We start from the raw sequence: 22,353 nt of genomic DNA on the forward strand, positions 1-22,353 counted from the left end.
AGATCTCTCCCTTGTCAGCTCCTGCACACTGCTTTGTATGGCTCTGCATAGCACAGCCATACAAAGGAGTGTGCTTACAGTGGAAATCATACACAGCGCATACTGTGAAACATCACACAGTTAGCCCTTTGATTGACCCACATGGTAACCTCTTCCTGCCCAGTGCCATTAGTACAGTGTCAGTACTTTTTATTAGCACTGATCACCGTATTGGTATCACTGGGGATGTCAGCAACACTAAGTCAGTTCCCCCCAGTGTCAGAATGCCCACTGCTGTCCCGCTATATGTCGCTGATAGCTGCCATTACTAGTGGAAAAAAAAAAATCCAGTATATATACTACCATTTGTAAGCACTATAACTTTCATGTAAACCAATTAATTTACACATATTTAGATTTTTTTTTTTTTAGCAAAGACATAGCAGAATACAGTTTGGCCTAAATTTATGACGAAATTTGATTTTTTATTGGACATATTTAATAGCAAAAAGTCAAAAATATTGACTGTAAATTTCATTTGGGTGCAGTGGTGCATGACACTGCAATTGTCAGTTAAAGTAACGCAGTGCATAACACAAAATATGGCCTGGTCAGGAAGGGGGGGGGTAAAACACTGGAGGGCAAGTGGTTAATGTTCACAGAAGCCAGAAAGGATCCTCCACATCAGAAGATTCTTGCCCGCTTTGTTTTGTTGATATCAAATAGACAACTGGTAAGCAGAAATCTTGTAAATGGGGGCCATAGACAACAGAAATTAAATGTTCACAGAGGTTTTAATCCTGTCACACTATCAAATAGATAAAACAAAAAAAAAAAGTTTTGGCTGGATGGGCTGTAAAAGGTTCTGCAAATTAAAAGTAAAAACAAACAAAATTAATCTGTGCTAAACACACATCTAAACCTATACAAAATGTGTATATCCATTCAACTAAGAAAATAAAAAGTAAATCTATTACCTATAGAACCTACATGTAAACATTTTGAATATTTCAACTTAACACTGGAGAGATCTGTCATATTTATGAATTTCTACAATGGAAATAAAGCGTTCTCAATTGCAATTACAATTCAGCTTATCTTTACTCAAAACTTATTATTTTTAAGTTCTGGAAAGAGCAGGGAAAGGTTAGACCCTCTCAAGTTTTTATTGCTGTTGTCCCAATTAGAGACATATTTGTACTGATCATTATTGTTGCAGGAAAAAAGTGAGGTAAAGAGTTGCCCCCAGAACAAAAACAGAAGGGGAAACTTCCTTTAACATCCAGCATCTCCATTTTTTTTTAAAGCCAACTATGTACAGATAGATTACTTTGGCTGAAACTTCTCAACAGCCTTGTCTGCAAATAATCTGGCAAACCACAGTGATAGCCAAGTTTGGAAGGCAAGGTGCAAACCACCTATATCAACTTGGAGACAAAGACAGCAATCCCTCAAGAACTACATGCATGTATCAATACAGTCCTCGAAAGACTGCATCTTTCTTTCAAGTATTTTAACATCAGTGTTACTATCTCCCCGCATAAAAAGATAGCAATTAGCGATACCGGGCTTGATTTTTAGGTGGTATAGTTTTAATACCAGCATGTCTTTGCTCAAAATATTCCTGTATATGGGTAGCTTTACTCTCAGATGGTTAGTTCAATGCAGGTTTCTTTCCCTATTATGTTTTCATATCAGAAATACAAATTAGACAAAGCAAACTAAGTGATCAGGTGAGGACCTAGAGCTGAACCTTCTAAGCTCTTGTTGGTGTTTGCACAATAAAGCCCCTTGGGCTCTTTAGATAAATCTGAAAGAGCTGAATGCACCTGATGTAAACTCCAAATACAGAGCACAAGCAACAAAAGCATTACAGGGTTGTTTTAACTAAATTTCCAGAGATTACCAAAATAATCTCAATGTGGATTTTATCAGACACCGAATGTTCTTGGGGGTTCCTAAATGGACAACAGTATCAGAGATATCTTGAGAGCAAACAGCAGCATGCTTAATTAGCAGAATACATTTCTTAAGCAGTCCAAATAATTTTATCTTTAATTTTTTTTTTAATCTTTTCTGCCTTTCATTAACCCATATTCTGAGGGAACTCACAACAGGAAAGCGTACCTGTAAACAAACATTCTTTTATTGTCTTTTCACTGCTCATACCATTAAAATGCTTTACAAATTTTTACTTAATTAGAAGCTGGCACACAGGCAGAAAGTGAAGGAGCATATTGCTGACGAGAACAGGAAAAGTGTGAGCCTCTTCTGAGTTGGCAGTCAGGCATTCCAACCAATCAGCTTCAAGCTTTCATTTTCAAAGCTTGAATATGCTAAGAATAGAAGCTGCTTGTTTGACATGCACAACTGCACTAGATTTTGCCATCTATTTGCCTTTAGTAAACATATTTTGTTAAAATCATCCAGCCCAATCCCCCCAGGCAAGTGGTTAAAGCCAATTTAGCAGATCATTATTGAAAGTTGCAAAAAAGAAAGTGCACCCAAAAACACTCCTTTTTACTGTACTGTAATCAAAGAAAGTACATTTTACATAATTGCAAATTACAAGTCCTTAAATATGGTGGCTGCAATTGTTTTCATATTTTTTTTTTTTAAATGATTTGTACACTTTATTTTCACCTGGTAATCGTGCTAGCAACGCTTCCTATCCTAGAATGACGATGTTCACTCACAGTACTGCATATCTATGGAGGAGCAGCATAGTCACCCTAAGCACAGGATGGGCATTAAACAAAAACATTTAACAAAAGGAGGAAGGTTTTTAGTCCACAAGAGAGAACTGGGCAGGGCCAATAAACACAGCTTGAGACCTCTGTATCAGAGGCAGAGTGCCCTGCATTTCTGGCAGGATTCACAGATATTTTTCTGTACTCACAGTGGGTTTAAAATAACAAAACAATGGGGAATTGTGCATGTACTGCATAGTTGTACTGATTCTTTGCCAAGATATACACTAAGGTTTTAATCAGGTAAAATCTGCAAATGTATAAATGAACATTACTCCACAAACAGATGTACAATATTACAAACATAACAGAAAACCTTACAAGCTTACCAAAGTGCTGTAGTGGAAATGTAACGCACAAACTCTGTAAAAGGCAAGGGATCAGATGATGCTCCGCAGCTTCGACAAACACACTAAATAAAAAACAAAAAGAAATATCATTTATAAGGCAAGGTAATAAAGACAAATATGTGTAGTCTTAAGGTGCAAAAAAAGGTTCTTACCTGTTCATAAAGAGTCATTGCAAACTTCTGATGGGTTATGCAAGACTTTGAAGTGCACATGTCACCCTCACTATTTGGCACTATATGGAAATGAATTCTTTGTAGAATGTTTTCCTGAAAGTCACAATACATAAATAAGCCAAATTTAGGAAAGAACGAAAGAAAAAGCTAGGAAAATAATTGGTATTGCACTGTTCACATTGTATCACACTTATTTAGCTATAATGAACTGGGTTTTAGATCATTTGCTATAAACTGCTAATACAAAAAGCTGTGTACCATACTTGTAATAATGAAAATAAGGTATGCTAAATCCATAACACTGGTTACTGTGTTTTATAATATATCACTAAAGTGAACTTAACCTTTTCTACTACCTCTGTTCTCTGTTCATTGTGAGCCTGTCAATAGTACCAGCTTTATACACAATAGTCGAGGAGCAGATGCAAAACAGCAATTATAAGTTTTGTTTAAATTTATCCTGAGCATGTACATCAAAACCCTTTAGACTTTTTTTTTTCCCCAAACAAAACTAAGCTATACCTCTCACCTCTTAGCATTCTAATGCCAGAGCTTTTATTGGTTCCTAAGGCCCAACTACTAGATTGTTAAATGGCTAGGGCCTAAATCCACCAAAAATTTTTATTTCAAGTCAAAGAAATTAAAGCTTCCAGTATGTGGACAGTGGGCTAGGGATCTGGAGGGCGCCATGGCACAACAAAACTAGTTGAAGGATTTAAAAAAAAAAAAAAAAAAAAAAAAAAAAAAAGTACCAACAAGTTTGTTTCTTTTTTTTTTAAATTATTGTGCATACTAGTACGCGTGAGGGTTTAACCATGTAAGAGAGACCATTGAGTATAACTGTCATCAAGTTTTATAAAAACTTAGTGCAGTGGTATTCCACCATTACATTTTAGGTGGGCTCCCTCAGGAGTTTACACTTGTGTTTTTTTTTGTTTTTTGGAGGGAGGGGCAGTTGAGCTGCAGTTTTACCACCGTAAGCTGCGCTCCCCCCCCCCCTTAAGCTACAAAAGGCATGCAGACAATGTTGTACATATGCCAAGACTTCTGTCTTGTTCAGCAGGCAGTATGTGGCCCATGCAAGTCAATGGAGTCCTGTGTCCCAACTGCACTGCAACCGCATACAATGCACACAAGTATGACAACAATGCAGGCCTTTTGGGGTTAACAAAATGCAGTGAGGAGGTGATATCACCACCCAGCTGTCAACCACCCCCTGAAAAGCAATCCACTGGATCCTTCTCAGATAGGCAGCAAGGGCTGCTGCATATGTAAATGAGCCCTCGTCCTCCCATCTTTGAAGGCTCAGTTATAGTAGCAAAAATGTAATGATAATATTGGCAAATAAAAATGTATCTGGTCATCAAAGCAGTTAGCAGAACAAGATGAATGCTATATGTATAAACATTTTTGTTCTGATTGATTGCTTATTTCCACAGTAGCACATGAAAAAGGAATCTGGCACTATGAACAGTGTCATGTATACTTAAACATGGCCAAACATCAGCAAGGCAAGTTCTGAACTCACAACAAGGCAGGTAAATCAATATTAAGACAGTTTCCCCATAAACCTCCTGAGTTTGTAATATATATTTTTACAAAACAGTTATTTGGTTACAAATCCAGTTAAAAAACTGCATTAAAAAGTAGCAAAGGACAAGTCTCTAAATACATGAGTGTACTCACAGCCACAATTATACTTTCACTGCTTGTAAATCATTGTTCAAGGATTAGTGTAAAAGCAAATGAATCAGAACATTCTACTCACAAAACATTCTGCAGCATCATCCATGAGGCCAAGCTGAAACCGGTGTTCATCTTTAAAGCTCTCCGCAAGGGCAAGCCTCATAGCATCTGATGGGAGTACTTTTTCCCGACTTGTTTGGAACTGTGCAAATAATGACTGCAGACAAATCACCGATAATAGTTATCAGCATTTACTAATATTGTAAACATCAACAAAATCCACACCCTACAAAATCTAGTCTATTTAAAAAAAAACTAACAATGTAAAAGCCTATGTAAAAGTATTTTTTTGTGAATTCTAATATGGATTTGAAGGTCACTAAACCCACATCATACAAAAAAACTTTCAATAAATGCTCTATCACATGCTGTTCATACTCAGTCACTATGAGATTGGTTTTCTGTATTCTGCAAAACAAAAATAAAAACTTGTTGATCCTGCTGCTCTATCTCCACCTTCTGTTCACGTCCCCATTTCAGCTAGGGATTTTGCAGCTGTAGAGGCAACTCTGCACATGCTCAGTTTTCAGTACGTTTCTATGCTGAGCATTTCCTCCCAATCACATCTGAGCAGCCCATTTGAGTCACATTTGTGCGTATACACAGTGGTACATGACAGCCCACTCCCTCTCTCCTCCTCCATGCCCACTAATCAGTAAACACAATGGCGGTGGGATATTACATATAGATTAATGAAAGAATCACCTCCCTCTTATTCTAGGACACAATCCGCCCACACCATGTTATTTCCACAAAATAATAAAGATTTTATTTTATATAAATATTTGTATGCCAGTTTTTACTACTAGACAAAGGTCAGTCCATCTTGGACCACCAAACACCACTTATAACTGACAACATAAGAATTCCAGATGAAGAATCTTAAAAATGACAAATGTCACTTTATGTAATGCAGCACAAAACAGTAACTTGACATAGTAACCAACAGCAATGATATTCATTCCCTTATTTACTTCACCATCTTGACAATGCTGTCTTCATTTTTTCTGGTGGAGGGATCGTGAATATCCTTAAATGTATTTGTATATTTTTGCTATTTCCCAATAAAGACCTTTCACGCACATTGCCCTATGGTAACCATCAATAAGACATGCTTTATTTGGTTATTGAGCTATGGGTAAGTGCATCAAATTCTCTGCACTGATGCCACACAATGGGATATTACTGCTAACAAATTGAATGCAAGAGTACACAATTTTAGTTACCTTTAAAGCACAAAATATGCAGGCTTCTCCTAAACAAACATGTCCAGTCAGTCCACGTAAACTGCGTCGAAATATATCCAGCTGCCACAAAACCTGCAGAATAAACAGATTTCTGATTGAGATTTGAAAATCAAAATATGTCTGCTAGAAGGTAAAACTTAACAGAGGAACATATTTAACAAAGGTTAGATCACTACTCATTGTGAAGTGTCAGTTGTGTCTGTATTTTAGGAGAAGTTGCAATATGGTTCAACCTGGCAAGTCAGCAATTCACCTAAGGCACAGGATGCTTACAGCACTGAAATATAAAATTTCCAACTAGAAACTGGACAATGGTAACAGGTCCACATTAAGTGAAAATAAACTAAAGGATTCATTTTGTGTGGAGATTATGTTATGTTATTTGTTATTTATCCAGCCTGATGCTGACCCTCTCTCCCAGTCTGTGTTGTGTAGGAAACTTAAAGACCGTAATATAGACTTAGATTACTTGCACATATATACATAATGATTGTTAATAAATACCTTGCTGGATTAAATGATTTGCTTTTAGATCTAGGAGGCATTTAGTTCTCCAACTCCCCAATAAACCATAAATGCAGATAGGCTTGTAACAAAGAATTTAAGGAAAACACTAAACACTTTCAACTTTAATCTCATAAAGGAAAAAGGAAATGTATTATGAAGTCAATTGGAGTTCAAAACCATTTCCTTCCTTGTCTGAAAGGTCCCTTAGTGCCTTTAATCAACAATTCAGTTTGTGTGTGGAAAAGAAACATTTTTATACTGGACGACAACAGACCTTTTCAACACCTAACTTAATATGACTTAAAATGTACAAGGAAAATCCTACTACACACTTCCCAATGAACAGAGCAGATCTGTGAATTCCAATAATAAAAAAAACATGTCCATTTCTACATTTTGCTTGCTAACAATAGTACAATGCCAACAATTACAAACTGACATACACTCACAGGCCACTTTATTAGTTACACCTTGCCAGTGCCAAGAAAATATCCCCTACATCATTACACCACCACAAGCCTCAACTGTTGATACAAAGCAGGATGGATCCATGCTGTTTACGCCAAATTCTGACCCTACCATCTGAATGTCACAACAACCAATCTGCCCATTCTTCTCTGACATCAACCAGGCATTTTCATTCACGCAACTGCAGCTCACTGGATATTTTCTCTTTTTTTGGACCATTCTCTGTAAACCATAAAGATGGTTGTGTGTGAAAATCGCAGTAGATCAGCAGTTTTTTAAATACTCAGACCAGACCACCTGGCACCAACAACCATGCCACATTCAAAGTCACTTAAATTGCTTTTCTTCCTCATTCTGATGCTCAGTTTGAACTTCAGTAAGTTGTCTTCCCCACGTCTAGATGCTTAAATGCATTGAGTTGCTGCCATGTGATTGGCAGATTAGCAATTTGTGTTACTAAACAATTGAAGAGGTGTACATATAGCTACACAGCAGATTTTAGAACTTTAATGTCACTTCTAAAATTGCTAGTTAATAATCACCAAGTGGCCAGTTATAAAGGCAGCTGCTTGGCTTTATCAAATCCATTCCATTACTTAAAGAGGTTGCAAACTCTGTTTATTTTCCTTAAAAAAAAAAAAAAAAAAAAAAAATATGGTCATACCTGCTCTGTGCAAGGGTATTACACAAAGCTGCCCCGAACCTGGTCTTCTGGTCTACCAGCTAGGCTCCGCCTCTTCATTTGCTACCACAAGAAGCTGCTTCCTATGGTGGCACACCAGCAGGCTTGCAAACGAGCCAGGCTTTGTTTGCCCATTGACAGGCACAGCGAGGCTCAACCCAGCCCCTGATCTCTCCTCACAGGGTTTGACTGACAACAACAGAAGCCAGTGATTCCCGCTGCTCTGAGCCAAGCCTGTGAGAGAGGGAAGAAAAGACCTGCAGACAGGCACAACACTGAATCGATACAGGACTCAGCTATTTTGGAAGGTTGGGAACAGCTACTGACCACTTTAAAGTAGACATGCCATAGAAAATGGACCCCCTGCTCCCCAAACACAAAACCTTTGTTCAAGAAAAATGTCAACAATGAACCTATAAAAGAATTCAGATCAGTTTTCATTTTAAATACATGCTTTTAACATTCGTCACACACACTCACGGAGACCTGCATTTTAGAGATAGTAAAACCAGGCAGTTGAGACACGTTTTTACTGCCCTCAGCCTTCAACCCTTAATCTGCAAAGGTAGCTGGATCAGGGAGTATATGTCACAGCAAAAAATATCCCCTCAGTCACACCTGTTTGCACCATGGTGGTGCTGCATTCACAGTGTTAAAACAGGTGGCAAGTAGGCGGCATATTGCCTCCTCACTGCTTGTCAAAAGCCTCTGAAAAGTGATTCCATCACTGATCAATTTTCAGAGAAGATAACAGCCATACATCTAAACATAGACTGAGGGATTACTATAGCACTAAGAATTACCTAAAGAGAGAAAAGCAGAGGATCTTTGTCTTCTGGTCCACTCTGTCTGACAGACAAACTCATGGCTGCTACAGTCCATCCTAGGTGCTCAGGACTGTCATGGTAGGAATCAGCCAAAAGTGGAGGGAGATGAGCAAACATCCATCTGCTGATCTCTCCTGTGAAGAATGACACCACTTCCCCGAACCAAACATGTCGATCAGGAATTCTGACTTGACCGTGATTTGCATGCTTTTCAAGATCAGTGACTCAAGATATAAAAGATATAAAAAAAAATAAAAAATATTAAAAAGATATAAAAGACAGAAATTAGCATTTCCTGCATCAATGGCATGCATTCTCCTAGATGTTTTCTTCAAAAATGTATTGGTCCCAACAATAATAGTATTTTCATGAGCATTAATGCCCTCCAATGACCAAGGATTCTATCCGGCATAACAGAAAAAAAAATTTTTTTTCTATTAACTAACCATTTAATTACCATTTGGTGAGTTTACATAGAAAATGATTTTCTAGCATGACAAATCATTGCTACCATAATTGTTGCAATTATGTTACAAAGATCACTAGGCTGTCTAGACAAAAGGAGCTGGTTAGCACCAGCTGTAAGTAGTGCAAGAAAAACGTAGCTGCGCTGATTTATCACTATTGCTATGCAGCTCTGTGCATATTTCAGAATGTGTCATTTTACAAAAGTTTCTTATAGGAATCATTCAAAATAATACATTTTACACTTTAGAAAAAAGAAAAAAAATTGTCACCATGTGAAAAACTTGAGAGAATATACCATGCATGCCATCTGCAATATATGTCAATGGCCCTGGGCACAACAGATGGATTTTATTCTGCATGGCCATGTTCAAGAGCCCTAAGGCCAGATGCACATCTGAATTGCACAGAAACGATGTCCACATTCCTGTGCATTCTGATTCAGTGCAATTTTGCAGACCATTCATTTTGAATAATTCAATAACTCAACGTACCAAATGCCATGTGATCCGATGCCCGAAATCACATTGCATATGGGTTACCATTAAAATTACACTGGTGCCAACAACAGACCACAGAGGTAGTGCATTTTGAGTATGGTGTGGGACTTTTCCCACACCACATTCTGGTGTGAAACAGCCTTTAAAACACAAAATAAATACCAAGTTCCTTTTTTTTATCATCATGAGGTGTTAGTATGATGGGCCATAATACTACAATACAATTTCCAGTTCCCACCAACGCAACAAATTAGGGGTCGGTTCACACCAGAACATGGTGCAGGAAAGGCGCATTGCATGCACCACGTTCAAAATGCACTGCCTTTGTGATCTGCTGCATGTGCCTATGTAATGTTAATGCCACCCCAAATGCAGATCACAGACAGTGCATTTGCAGACAGCAGGTCCCACAATACTGCAGTAAAATGCAATTCGGTGCAGAGTGTTTATGAAAGTTAGTGCATGGACTACTTTTCTGCATTTTGGTGCAATTTGCAGCCCATTCACATGAATGGTGCACGTTCCTGTGCGACTTAGGTGTGAACCAGCCCTTAATGGTATAGAAACAATTCAATCCTTATTCAGACTCATTAAAAATAACCTCAGTACCTTATTACAATAAATGTTAAACGATTGTGGCTTGCTGCTGAATCTAGAGGCCTAATCTGAACATCACAAACTAGGAGCTGGGTGGAACAAGCAAATCCTTTAAGTAGAGCTCCAGGCTCCTACACAAAATTAAAAGTCAGCAGCTACAAATACTGTAGCTACTGACTTTTAATATGACACTTACCTGTGCAGGGATCCAGCGATGTCCTCACCTGAGTCGATTCGTTAATCGGCTTCGGGCGCAGGTGCCGGCATCTTCAGTAAGGCTAGATTCACACCTAGGCAGTTTGCATTTCAAGCGTTTCTGCACTGCGTTTTTGACGCATTACACTTTTTTTTTTTCTTTAACAGATTTAAAATGCAAAACAGAAAAAACACAGCAAAAAACACACATGCTTTTCAGCAACATTTCTACTAAAGTCTATAGAACCAAAAACGCAACTTTTAGCGTTCAAAAAAAGTCCCTGATACTTTCCAAAAAATGCACAGGGTGAAAATGCAGAGATGTGAATGTGTTCCATAGGAATCATGTTAAATGGACTGTAGTGCATTTCTGCAAAATGCTGCGGAAACCGCTTAGGTGTGAACCTAGGGTAAGGGAAAATGGAAGTGAAGCTTTGCGGCTATACACCTGGTCCCCTACTGTGCATGTGCGCTGCGCTTTGTGAATGGTTTCACAGGGACCTGTGAAGTGTTCCAGAAGGGTGCACTTCCGTCTTGGAACACCGTGGTGCAAAACAGGTACCCCCCCACCAAAAAAAAGTGCCAAATGTGACAATGGAGGGAGGAGGCAAACAACACCTCTTTTGGGTGAAGTTCCACTTTAACTGGATTTAGGAAATGATTTTATTTCAGCTTTGTTGAATTCTCACATGGATTTCTAAACATTTTAACCATTCAGGAGAAACTACTTGCTCGACAGCATAAATGAGTAAATATAATAAACATGCACAACATACAAATATCTATTAGAATGTTCACATAAAGGCATAGTTAAAGCTTTAAAGGTAACTTCACAGTTCTGTACAAAACCTACAGGTAAGTAACGTGTTCTTTGATACAATGCTTTGCAAACGTTGCAACACAATTACTGACAGATGCGTAACACAGCGAGATCACATAAAATGCAATGCATTTCTGCAACAATTAGTAGACCCATCATGCATTCAAAAACAACATCTCTGCTTACACAATTCCACACAAAACTCTTCTTGTTTGAATTTGTACACTTTATATACAATGTGTTAGGGAACACAAGCTGAACACCACAAATATCAGATAGCAGGACCCGAAATGCATTTATTGTGTGCAGACAGACATTTGGGGGATTTTTCTATACACTGTATACACAGACATAGATCTGACAGCGACCAGACACAACATGACACAAGGATATGCAGAACACTGTGCACCACTGACTGACATACTGCAGCTGATTTATGACTGTTGAAGCAAGGAAGTGCAACTATTGTCCAGTACGATTCCACATCTCTAGTGTAAAAAAAAAAAAGAAAAAAAAAAGCACAATGCCAAAACCTTGGACTGCTATGAACATTTATCAAGATTGCCGACATAAGGTTCAATTTACAAAGCTTTAGTATCATTCTCAAAGCTTAAAAGTAGCTTTTATTTAGTCAAGTGACTAATTTGCAAATCTCATCGGACTCAGCTTAATTTAACTGTCACTTAAGCATAAGCCATTGCAACAGTTAGGCTGCTTTCACACTGCTCTGCATATGCGGTTTTGCAGCATTTAACACCTGTGAAAAAAAAAAAAAAAACCTGCACCATTCATTTCAATTAGGGATGCATAAATACCATTTTTGGATCGGCGAGTAAAAGTACCGATAGTTTTTGGTCAAGCACTTGCAGATACAGATACGAGTACTGATACTTTGTGGTGCGATTTGCATCAATATGTATATCAAGGTATACATCCACACACTCCCTTCTCTCCGCTCAGCATGGGATTGGTGCAGGGAGATTTCCCGAACCGCTCCTATGTGAACACAGGAGCAGTGGGGAAATCGCATGAGATTTGGACAGACATAGCATTCCTGTTCAAATCGCATGCTATTCTTTGTGGTGCAAATTGCGTCCATACATTTTGAATATATGCAAATCGCACCGCAAAGTATCGGTTTGAGTATTGGGAGCATTGTCACGAGAACTCATGAAAACACTTGGTATCAGCACCGATACCGGTTCATTCCTAATTTCAATGGGGAGGTGTTTTTTGTGCTGTTCTTTTACTGCACCAAACATGTACCAAGCAGGGTAACGCAATGGACCCGCAACTGAGCAGTGTTACGAATGCCATAGGGTTTAATAGTCCCGCGTTTGTCTTCCACTTTTTTTAAATGCAAAAACAGAAGAAAAACGTAACCGCGTGAAAAAGCCTTACATTCCCAGCACGTGCCAGGAATGTAACTTGTTATTTGAAACTTAAATCCATGGGTTTAATTCTGCTAACTAAATAACTACCATTGTCCTGGCGTGTTAGCTTTGTGAACTCTGCCTATGGTATAGTTAGGTATATGGATAAAGCCAACTACAGTTAATACACAGCAGCCTTTCTTAAAGAAAAACACAATGCTCACTTGGCCAGCATCTTCTGCTTTGTTCCAATCTTCACTGGTCACCACAGGATGATGTCATTCCAGTACACAGGGTCAGTGACAGTACTGTAAGCCAAGCTGAGCATGTGCAGCTCAGATAACATCAATGGAGAACACAGTGAGCAGGCAGGTAGGTGCATTTTATTGCAGAAGAGACATTGCATACCTATTCTGCAATAAAAAGCCCATCTACTAGTTTGCTACAGCACAAACTTTAGTTCTACTATACACCAGAGGAAACTTCAAAATAATGTGCAGATCTCAGGGAATCCCTGCTAAACTAATCTGGAGTCTTTCAGAAAATGCCCCTTTACATTGTTGGTTAATGAGAAGAATGCTATCCTTACGGCCAAATAAAAAAAGATTAGTGTCATGCAGGTGCCAAGAGATGAGAGGTCAGTCACAGCTCCAGGACCCCTAGCAACCTCTGGAGGGAGCCCTGGCTGAGGCTGCTATACAGTGAGGTAATAAAAACTGGAGCAGACAGAATCTGGAGCAGCTGTGCATGGCAACCAATCAGCTTCTATCTTCAGTTTAAATTAAAGGATAAGTTCACCTTTTAGTAAAAAATAATAAATGCATATTTTTTTGCAGGTAAAAAAAAAGTGCATTTATTATTTTTGTCTGCAGGAGCCTATAAAACATTGCACCAGCAAGCAGCAGATGGCTGGTGCCATGCAGGTCTTCTGCAGATCAGTCAGTATATTTGCTTGCCCGTACGGGATGTATGAGCATGCAGGTACACTGGCAGAAAGAATGAATGAAACACCACGACGTTCCACAGCACAGTGGTAGTTCATTGAGAACTACAAACCAACAGCCGCTAAGACTGTTGGGACAGTAGTCTTACATTATGATTTTAAAATTTGACAGCTAGCGGGGGTGGGGGAAGATCCCCCACTAGCTGTCAAAGGGGGGAGCGAAGGCCAGTCTGATCATAACATGTCACAAGTTACACTCTGAACATGGGTGTAACATGTTATGAAAGGTGAACTTATTCTTTAAGTTTTCGATATGACAGCTAGAAGCCAACTGGTTACATGCACATTCCCCTCAATGTATGTAGGTATATGAATGCAGCCATCATACACCATCATGAACCCAGCTATCACCATACAGCACCGACACTACAGAAATACACCCGCACTGGGCCGTGTGTATGAGAAGACTCTGAAAGAAGAACTGCATGCTCCTAGCAATCAGAATAGTTTTCCCATCTGGACTGGGCACATGAAAAGCATTAATGAACTTGTTGCTATGAGCAATACTTACTTCAAACATAATATGCAAGAATTACAGCTCATAGCATAAGCCAGCTTTTCTCAAACTTTGTACCCCAGAGGAATCCTTGAAATAATTTTCTGGTCTTGTTGAAACCCTGCTAAAACCAATCTATTGATAGCTAGCAGGAACAATGCCCCTTACACTGTGATCAGTGGGAAGAAAGCCCCCCTACAATAATTGGTGCAACATAAGTGGGGAAAAGCTCCCTTACATTGCTGGTCAGCGGGGAAAAATGGTCCTTACATTGGTGGTAAGTCAAGTGGGAAGAATGCCCCTATGTCTCCATTACACTGGTAGCCACATTCCCCTGTTAGAGTGGCAAAGTGCTATAGTAAACTCTCAGTTTAAACGTATACCTACAGGTAAGCCTACAATAAATAAAGGCCAATTCAGGCAGCGTGCTGAGCTACCGTACCTTGTTTGTTCTATGATCACTAGCTAGCGTCATATATCTGCGTCTCTGTGCCGCTGTCTTTGTGCATTTGAATGGACATTTGCATCTATGTGAAACTCGAGGGGACTTCAACCCTTTTTTTTTAATACGCACCTGCAGGGCAGACACATGGAACTGTATGGAGTTTTGGCACCATGCAGTTTTGGGCAGCCGAAAGCACGCTCCCCCCCCCAGACACGTGTCTGAAAAAAAAAAAATGTTTTTTCGGCTGCCCAAAAGTGGAGACCTAGACTTAAGATGGCCATACACGTGTAGATTTTTGGCTGAGAACATTCATAAAAGTCATACAAAAATTCTTTGTACATTCGATGAATGGACGAACGTCGTTCAAAAATGGTCTTTTAATTTTAACATTCGATTTTAAAAGGAATGTAATTTAAGGATAACTACATACACCGGCCGAAAATTTGTTTGATCGAGAAACGTTTTCCTTCCTGCCCCTTCACATTTTTCTGTCACCGCGGTCAAAAACAAACATCGATTTGACCACACTAACAAATAGAAAATCAAATGAATTTTCTTGAAATATTCTCAGCCAAAAATCTACATGTATGGCCAGCCTTACACTGTACTTGGTCCATCTCTCAGCCCCGGTTCACATAGGCAAATTAGATGCTTTTTGAACCACATCCGATTCACATAACATGTGAACCAAACCAGCTTTCTATGGAGCCAGTTCACATAGGTGTGGGCTGGCTGCAGTGCGATTTTAAAGAGTCAGGTGGGATTTTCATACCGGTTTAGGTGCAAATTCAAGTGTCAGACTGGGTTCACACTTGTGCAGTGTGGGATACCGCAAGTGAATCGCACCACACTCTTGTGCATATCACATGTGAGGTCTATGTGGTGGTATTTGAGCCATACATTTACACCGCAGTCACATCAAGCTCGACTTTGAAATTACTTACAGTGAAGTCGTACAATTTTAAAGTTGGGTGAGATGCCGATTTCAGGTGCGATTTACAAGACATCTGATAGATGTCTATTCAAAAATCGCACCTAAAGTAGTATATGTACTACTTTAGAAATCTGTGCGGCTCTGACCGAGTTGGATGCGCACCGATTTGACCGCTGTGATTGCGGAAAATAGGGTACACCTTGGCATACAATTTACAAATCACATGCCAAGTCGCGCCTGATGTGACTGGGGTGTGAGTGTTGGCTCAAATTGCATCACATTCGCACCAAAATGGTGCAGGACCCTTTTTCCCCGCACCTGAGGGTTCACACCCATGCAATCCGACTCTGGCATTCGCACTGCGTTTTGCAATCTGTTTCAGGGTGTTAATTTAACATGGACACCCACAGCAGATCACATGGATGCCCTGTGAGTGCAATGCAGTGTGGGAAATTCACAGGATTTGCTTCACTTCCCTCAATCACATCAGTGTGAACCAGGACTCAGACTTTAAAAATTTGCACCTATACCACTGAACAAAACTGCACCCGACTTCCTTGCACAGAAACCAGCCCCACGCATGTGAACCCAGCTTCAGGCAATGTCACATGGCTAGCAGGTATCATAGAAGGTCATGGGCTAGCCAGGTGAAAGAACCCATAGCAACCACACCTCCTGCACAGTAACCTATAACAACCAGACTCCTGCCCAGTAACCCACAGCAACCAGCTTTGTGCATGGCAACCAGACTCCTGCCCAGTAACCCACGGCAACCAGACTCCTGCCCAGTAACCCACGGCAACCAGCTTCGTGCATGGCAACCAGACTCCTGCCCAGTAACCCACGGCAACCAGACTCCTGCCCAGTAACCCACGGCAACCAGACTCCTGCCCAGTAACCCACGGCAACCAGACTCCTGCCCAGTAACCCACGGCAACCAGACTCCTGCCCAGTAACCCACGGCAACCAGCTTCGTGCATGGCAACCAGACTCCTGCCCAGTAACCCACGGCAACCAGACTCCTGCCCAGTAACCCACGGCAACCAGACTCCTGCCCAGTAACCCACGGCAACCAGACTCCTGCCCAGTAACCCACGGCAACCAGACTCCTGCCCAGTAACCCACGGCAACCAGACTCCTGCCCAGTAACCCACGGCAACCAGACTCCTGCCCAGTAACCCACGGCAACCAGACTCCTGCCCAGTAACCCACGGCAACCAGACTCCTGCCCAGTAACCCACGGCAACCAGACTCCTGCCCAGTAACCCACGGCAACCAGACTCCTGCCCAGTAACCCACGGCAACCAGACTCCTGCCCAGTAACCCACGGCAACCAGACTCCTGCCCAGTAACCCACGGCAACCAGCTTCGTGCATGGCAACCAGACACCTGCCCAGTAACCCACGGCAACCAGCTTCGTGCATGGCAACCAGACACCTGCCCAGTAACCCACGGCAACCAGCTTCGTGCATGGCAACCAGACACCTGCCCAGTAACCCACGGCAACCAGCTTCGTGCATGGCAACCAGACACCTGCCCAGTAACCCACGGCAACCAGCTTCGTGCATGGCAACCAGACACCTGCCCAGTAACCCACGGCAACCAGCTTCGTGCATGGCAACCAGACACCTGCCCAGTAACCCACGGCAACCAGCTTCGTGCATGGCAACCAGACACCTGCCCAGTAACCCACGGCAACCAGCTTCGTGCATGGCAACCAGACACCTGCCCAGTAACCCACGGCAACCAGCTTCGTGCATGGCAACCAGACTCCTGCCCAGTAACCCACGGCATCCAGCTTCGTGCACGGCAACCAGACTCCTGCCCAGTAACCCACGGCAACCAGCTTCGTGCACGGCAACCAGACTCCCGCACAGTAACCAGCTTCGTGCACGGCAACCAGACTCCCACACAGTAACCAGCTTCGTGCATGGCAACCAGACTCCCGCACAGTAACCCATGACAACCAGACCCCAGCAAGGCAACCAGACTCCCGCACAGTAACCCATGGCAGCCAGGCTCCCGCACAGTAACCCATGGCAGCCAGGCTCCCGCACAGTAACCCATGGCAGCCAGGCTCCCGCACAGTAACCCATGGCAGCCAGGCTCCCGCACAGTAACCCATGGCAGCCAGGCTTCCGCACAGTAACCCATGGCAGCCAGGCTCCCGCACAGTAACCCATGGCAGCCAGGCTCCCGCACAGTAACCCATGGCTGTCCGCTGACCCACACCAGTCCCAGTAGTGGAGTTTATCGATGCTCACCTGCACGGCACTGTTGAGGAAGCAGCTGTTCTGGCCGGGCTCGTTGAACAGGCCCTTAGTGGGAGCCAAGGAGAGGACGCTGCCCGGCTGGTAGACCTTCCCCAGGTTCCCCCCCGCCTGGCGGCGGAACAGTTTCACCCAGGCCATCGTCCTCCGTCAGTTGAAGGAGCTCGTCCAAGGCACAGCAGGTGTAGAGCGGTGTCGGCTCACACTGGGCTCCCTCGGTATGTCCGAGCTGTGTCCATCCTTCCCCCGTACACGTGCCGCCTCTCTCCGCTCCACTCACTACACTGCCAGCAGCACAGACGTGTGAGGAGAAGAGGCGGCGGGCGAAGGAGGGGCCCCAGCCGCTCTCTCGCCCCAGGAAAGCAAAGGAGGAGCTCCTCGGTCTTCAGCTCCGTCCAGGCACAGGCAGCCTACTGCCGAGCACCGCACAGTCCTCCGTGTCCGCCGTCTCTCCTGCTTCCCCGGCCGCTCAGCCTGTCCCTCAGACGCACGTAGCACGTCACGCCGCCCCGTTGTTGTTTTTTGTGTTGCTCCTTTTCCGGGAGCTCACCTGTACGTGACGTGTAGGGCGGGGGCTGTCCATAGGGCTTCTGTCATTGGCGGGGAGACAGTCCTTGCAGGTAGTGGGCGGGACCGGTGGATGCGCGTGCTGTGGGGTCAGACTGGTTGGAGAGGTGTTGGGGGCGGGGAGGTGTTGTGTGACCTCCTGCTCCAGATATGGCTGAGTGTTGAGGACAGGCCCGGGAAGGGAGCAGCTGATTACATAACATCTTCTGACCTGTCACTCATTCTTGGTTGTGGGTAGCAAAGTAAAACATTGGCTTCGCAGATAGTAATTCCTGAGGTAATAGGATGGTTAGTGGGAGTCGGAATGTGCTGCACTGGATGAGTGATTTATAATCATTTGTTTTCCTGGTTCTGTGGGTAAATGATGGTGTTTGTCTTCCTTCGGAGGTATGGCTGCTACCTTACTAGTATGACTGCAGTGTCAGAGGTATTCGGATGGAGGAGCGCCAGGCTCCAGAGGGAACAGTTGCAATCTTGTATTGAAGATAATAGATTTCCAAGTTGAGCCAACACGTTTTGGGGACATTGGTTCCCCCTTCTTCAGGGCTAACATGAAATTATAAAAGCAGAATAATAAGCAGTACGTAGTTGCCTCTGTTATTTTGCATAATTACTAATATTCAAGGCAGGGTTTTTCAACCAGGGTTCCGTGGAACTCTAGGGCTTCTCCAGAGGTTGCCAGGGGTTCCTTGAGCAATTGTTGCCTCTTAGGTAAGTTCCCACTAACACCATTGATCTTTTTAGCAATCTGTAAGGGGTCATTCTTTAAAATCGGTCCCGCAGTGTGTCCCCTTTAGCCAGTTTCACCGGCCGTCCTGTATTCCAGGAAGTCGGCATCTTCAGTGTGGGCACCCACTGTGCATGCTGCGCTTCATGAATGGTCCTGTAGTCTTCTGGGACCTGTCACGTGTTCCAGAAGACTACAGGGAGGGAGGACTAGGCGATCGGACCGGAAGTGGGAGCGGGTACCTGTCAAATTCGGGTACCCGCCCCCCAAAGGTGCCAATCCTTAATGGGGAGCAGTCCTTAAAGCGGAACTTCCCCTTTTGGGTGGAGCTCATCTTTAAGGAATCAAGAACAATGAACTTTTTTGATATCCAACTCATTTAACTCTTATCATTGCGATTGGATCTCATAATTTATATGCATCATATATTTATTTGTTTATTATAGGTAATTATATAGCTCCATCAATTTACGCAGCGCTTCACATATATATTGTACGTTCACATCAGTCCCTAACCCTCAAGGGGCGTACAATCTAAAGTGGGCAATTTCCTCTGACCTTGTAAGGGTATAGAAATATGTATATATACAGTTGTGCTCAAAAGGTTGCATACACTGGCATAAATGACAACGTTTTGGAATTGATATTGAGAATATGACTGATCAGGGCAAAAACAAATCTTTTATTTAAGGCTAGTGATTATATGAAGCCATTTATTATCACATAGTTGTTTGGCTCCTTTTTAAATCATAATGGTAACAGAAATCACCCAAATGGCCCTGATCAAAAGTTTACATACCCTGGAATGTTTGGCCTTGGTACAGACACACACAGGTTAAAATGGCAATTAAAGGTTAATTTCCCACATCTGGGGATTTTAAAATTGCAATTGGTTTCTGTGTATAAATAGTCAATGAGTTTGTTAGCTCTCACGTGGCTGCTCTGAGCAGGCTAGATACTAAGCCATGGAGAGCAGAAAAGAGCTGTCAAAAGACCTGCGTAACAAGGAAACGGAACTTTATAACAGATGGAAAAGGATATAAAAAAATATCTAAAGACTTGAAGTACTGTTTAATCACTTAAGAGCTGGAAAATTTGGGGATTTTTTTCATACTAAGCCAAGGTCAGTTAGATCAAGAAAGATTGCAGCCTTAACTGCCAGAAGAATTGTTCAACCCATAGGTAATCTCAGGAAAAATACAGACAACAAAAGATGTGAATGCAGCCTTAGTGCTAATGCCTTTCTAGTAAGGATGATACTGCATTTGTCTGGCCAGGGGCTGGGCTGAGTGGCAGTTCTGGTGTGCCAGAAAAAGTAACTGTGTGTTTTAAGTATGACACCTAAGTTACAGCAGCCTAGCATACTGTTTTCCATACCTGCCTCCTGGGATGGGTATTTTAGGTGAAACCGAAGGAATTTTTATACCAGCTGGAAGGCCAGCTAATGTCTTGCACTTTGGCACCCAAGCACTTATTTTCTTTTGTACATAGCACTTTATTCTCTCATGATTAGTAGGGTATAGGTTCTTGAGCTTGCTCTGAAAGTTTGGGGGGGGGGGGGGTCACATGGCCTTATGGTCAGGTTCTCCCTTTTCTGGGAGGTCTCCCTTTGGGACAGCCCCACCTAGCACTTGGGTGGACCTTGCCTCAGCAGGTCTCCTGGAGAATAGGGTCCACATGATTTTGGCTGGGTGGACCATGAATACCTTGTCCGCATCAGGAGTCTTGCTCCCTGGGTTTCAGGGCTAGGGCCCTTTCTCTTTAGAGGAGGACCATGTGTTATATCCTGTGCAATTTTTTTATGTGCTCACTTTTTTATTGCTCCTGGTGTTAGTTTTGTGTGTGCACACCACAGAGCGTAAAAAAAGCAAATCATTCTGTTGCCCAACTTAGTGCTACCAAGGGATTGTAGAATACAATAGAAGTAATAGGATAATAATTAGGAGGCCTGCTACCAGAGACCCACAAATCCTATACAAATGATACAATGAGCAGTGATCAAATACTGGCCGTGCAATCTGATTGTACAATAATTACAATTCCCTTAGGCGCTTGTTCATATCAGCAAGCCATACAGAATGCTTCAGCTAGTTTGTGCTGTGTGACACAGTGATGATGTGTCAATCACAGCTCAGCCTCGTTTATTTACATCCACCTTCCCATAGACCTAACTTGGGTCAGTTTCAAGATGGAGGGAAAACCTGAACGGACACAGATGTGCAAAAGTGACATGCATTCCTTTTGGCTCTGGTTCTCCAGTAGATTTGTTCATGGATCCCTTGCTGATTGGAGTGGATACTCCCGATGTAGAAGGACCTTAGCTTTGTGCAGGCTCTGACATTGGAGAAGATTTTAAAACATCTAGGCAAAAAATCCATTTAAATTTAAAATGTGAAACTACAAATGGATGGCAATCACAACTTTAGTGAAAACTTTTGAATATCTGTCATTCATTCTTCTGGGGTTCCAAGTGTTAAAGCTCAGTGTTATAATGTATTGGTTTGAATCACAGTCAGCTGGAGTGTAGCTGAAGCTACGTGACCAGAGACCAGCTATGTCTACCACTGAATCATATTTCCCCTCTAGTACAGTAATACTGTCCTACAGTTACAAGACACCTGAAAAGTGTGATGGGGCAATCTGCCTACTGTGTAATGTTACTAAATAAAGCTGTCATTCTCATCGAAGGATGTCATTTCCATATGTAATACAGTGCAAACAAAGGGTATAATCTTTATTTGCCTAACATGACACTGGAAGGCAAAAAAGAAAGTGATGCAAATTTAGTGTTAAGCAGGCCAAACACACTTCTTTCATTCTGCCTATGGACTGAAAGAAAAACAATTAGCAGGATCCTCCATCCATGCTATGCAGTATCTCCCATCAAGCCAATTGTATATTAACAGCTGGCCCTGCCAGCTGTCAAAATACTTGAACAATGGTTGCATCTGATTGGATGCAGACACTTTTTGTTTGACAGTTTTCTGCCTGGCTCCTTTGAATTTTAAATTAAGGTATCTCAGGTGACAGGTAGCCAAAAAGGCCACCTACTGAGGGAATTACGGCTGAATCTTCAGAATCTTAAGTCTATTACCCCGTCATGCTGCCTCCCAGTGGCACTTTAAGTGGACTTTAACTTTGGGAGGCAGCATTGCTTCTCTATCACAAGACAGCTGCGATTGGCTCTCATGCGATCAGGAGCCCATTCCACTGGTTCCAGAGCGAAAGCCGT

The 22,353-nt window shown here is 42.3% G+C and overlaps 1 protein-coding gene across 2 annotated transcripts in view; it reads right to left on the reverse strand.

Annotated features, from left to right (window-relative positions):
• USP53 (ubiquitin specific peptidase 53) overlaps nt 1-18,518 on the reverse strand; it is a 55,544-nt gene extending 37,026 nt beyond the window's left edge. For both annotated transcript variants that reach the window (XM_089691776.1, XM_089691775.1), the window contains exons 1-5: nt 17,822-18,518; nt 6,225-6,317; nt 5,021-5,155; nt 3,232-3,345; nt 3,059-3,141 (exon numbers count right to left, since the gene is read on the reverse strand). In XM_089691776.1, coding sequence (XP_089547902.1) covers nt 3,059-3,141; nt 3,232-3,345; nt 5,021-5,155; nt 6,225-6,317; nt 17,822-17,968 — 572 coding nt within the window. In that variant the 5' untranslated portion in view covers nt 17,969-18,518. The remainder of the gene's footprint in view (nt 1-3,058; nt 3,142-3,231; nt 3,346-5,020; nt 5,156-6,224; nt 6,318-17,821) is intronic.
• Between the last annotated feature and the right edge of the window lie 3,835 nt (nt 18,519-22,353).

The sequence above is a fragment of the Staurois parvus genome, unplaced genomic scaffold (genome assembly GCF_062004578.1).
Source record: "Staurois parvus isolate SC_StPar_1 unplaced genomic scaffold, SC_StPar_1.0 ptg000572l, whole genome shotgun sequence".
Classification (NCBI taxonomy): Eukaryota; Metazoa; Chordata; class Amphibia; order Anura; family Ranidae; genus Staurois; species Staurois parvus.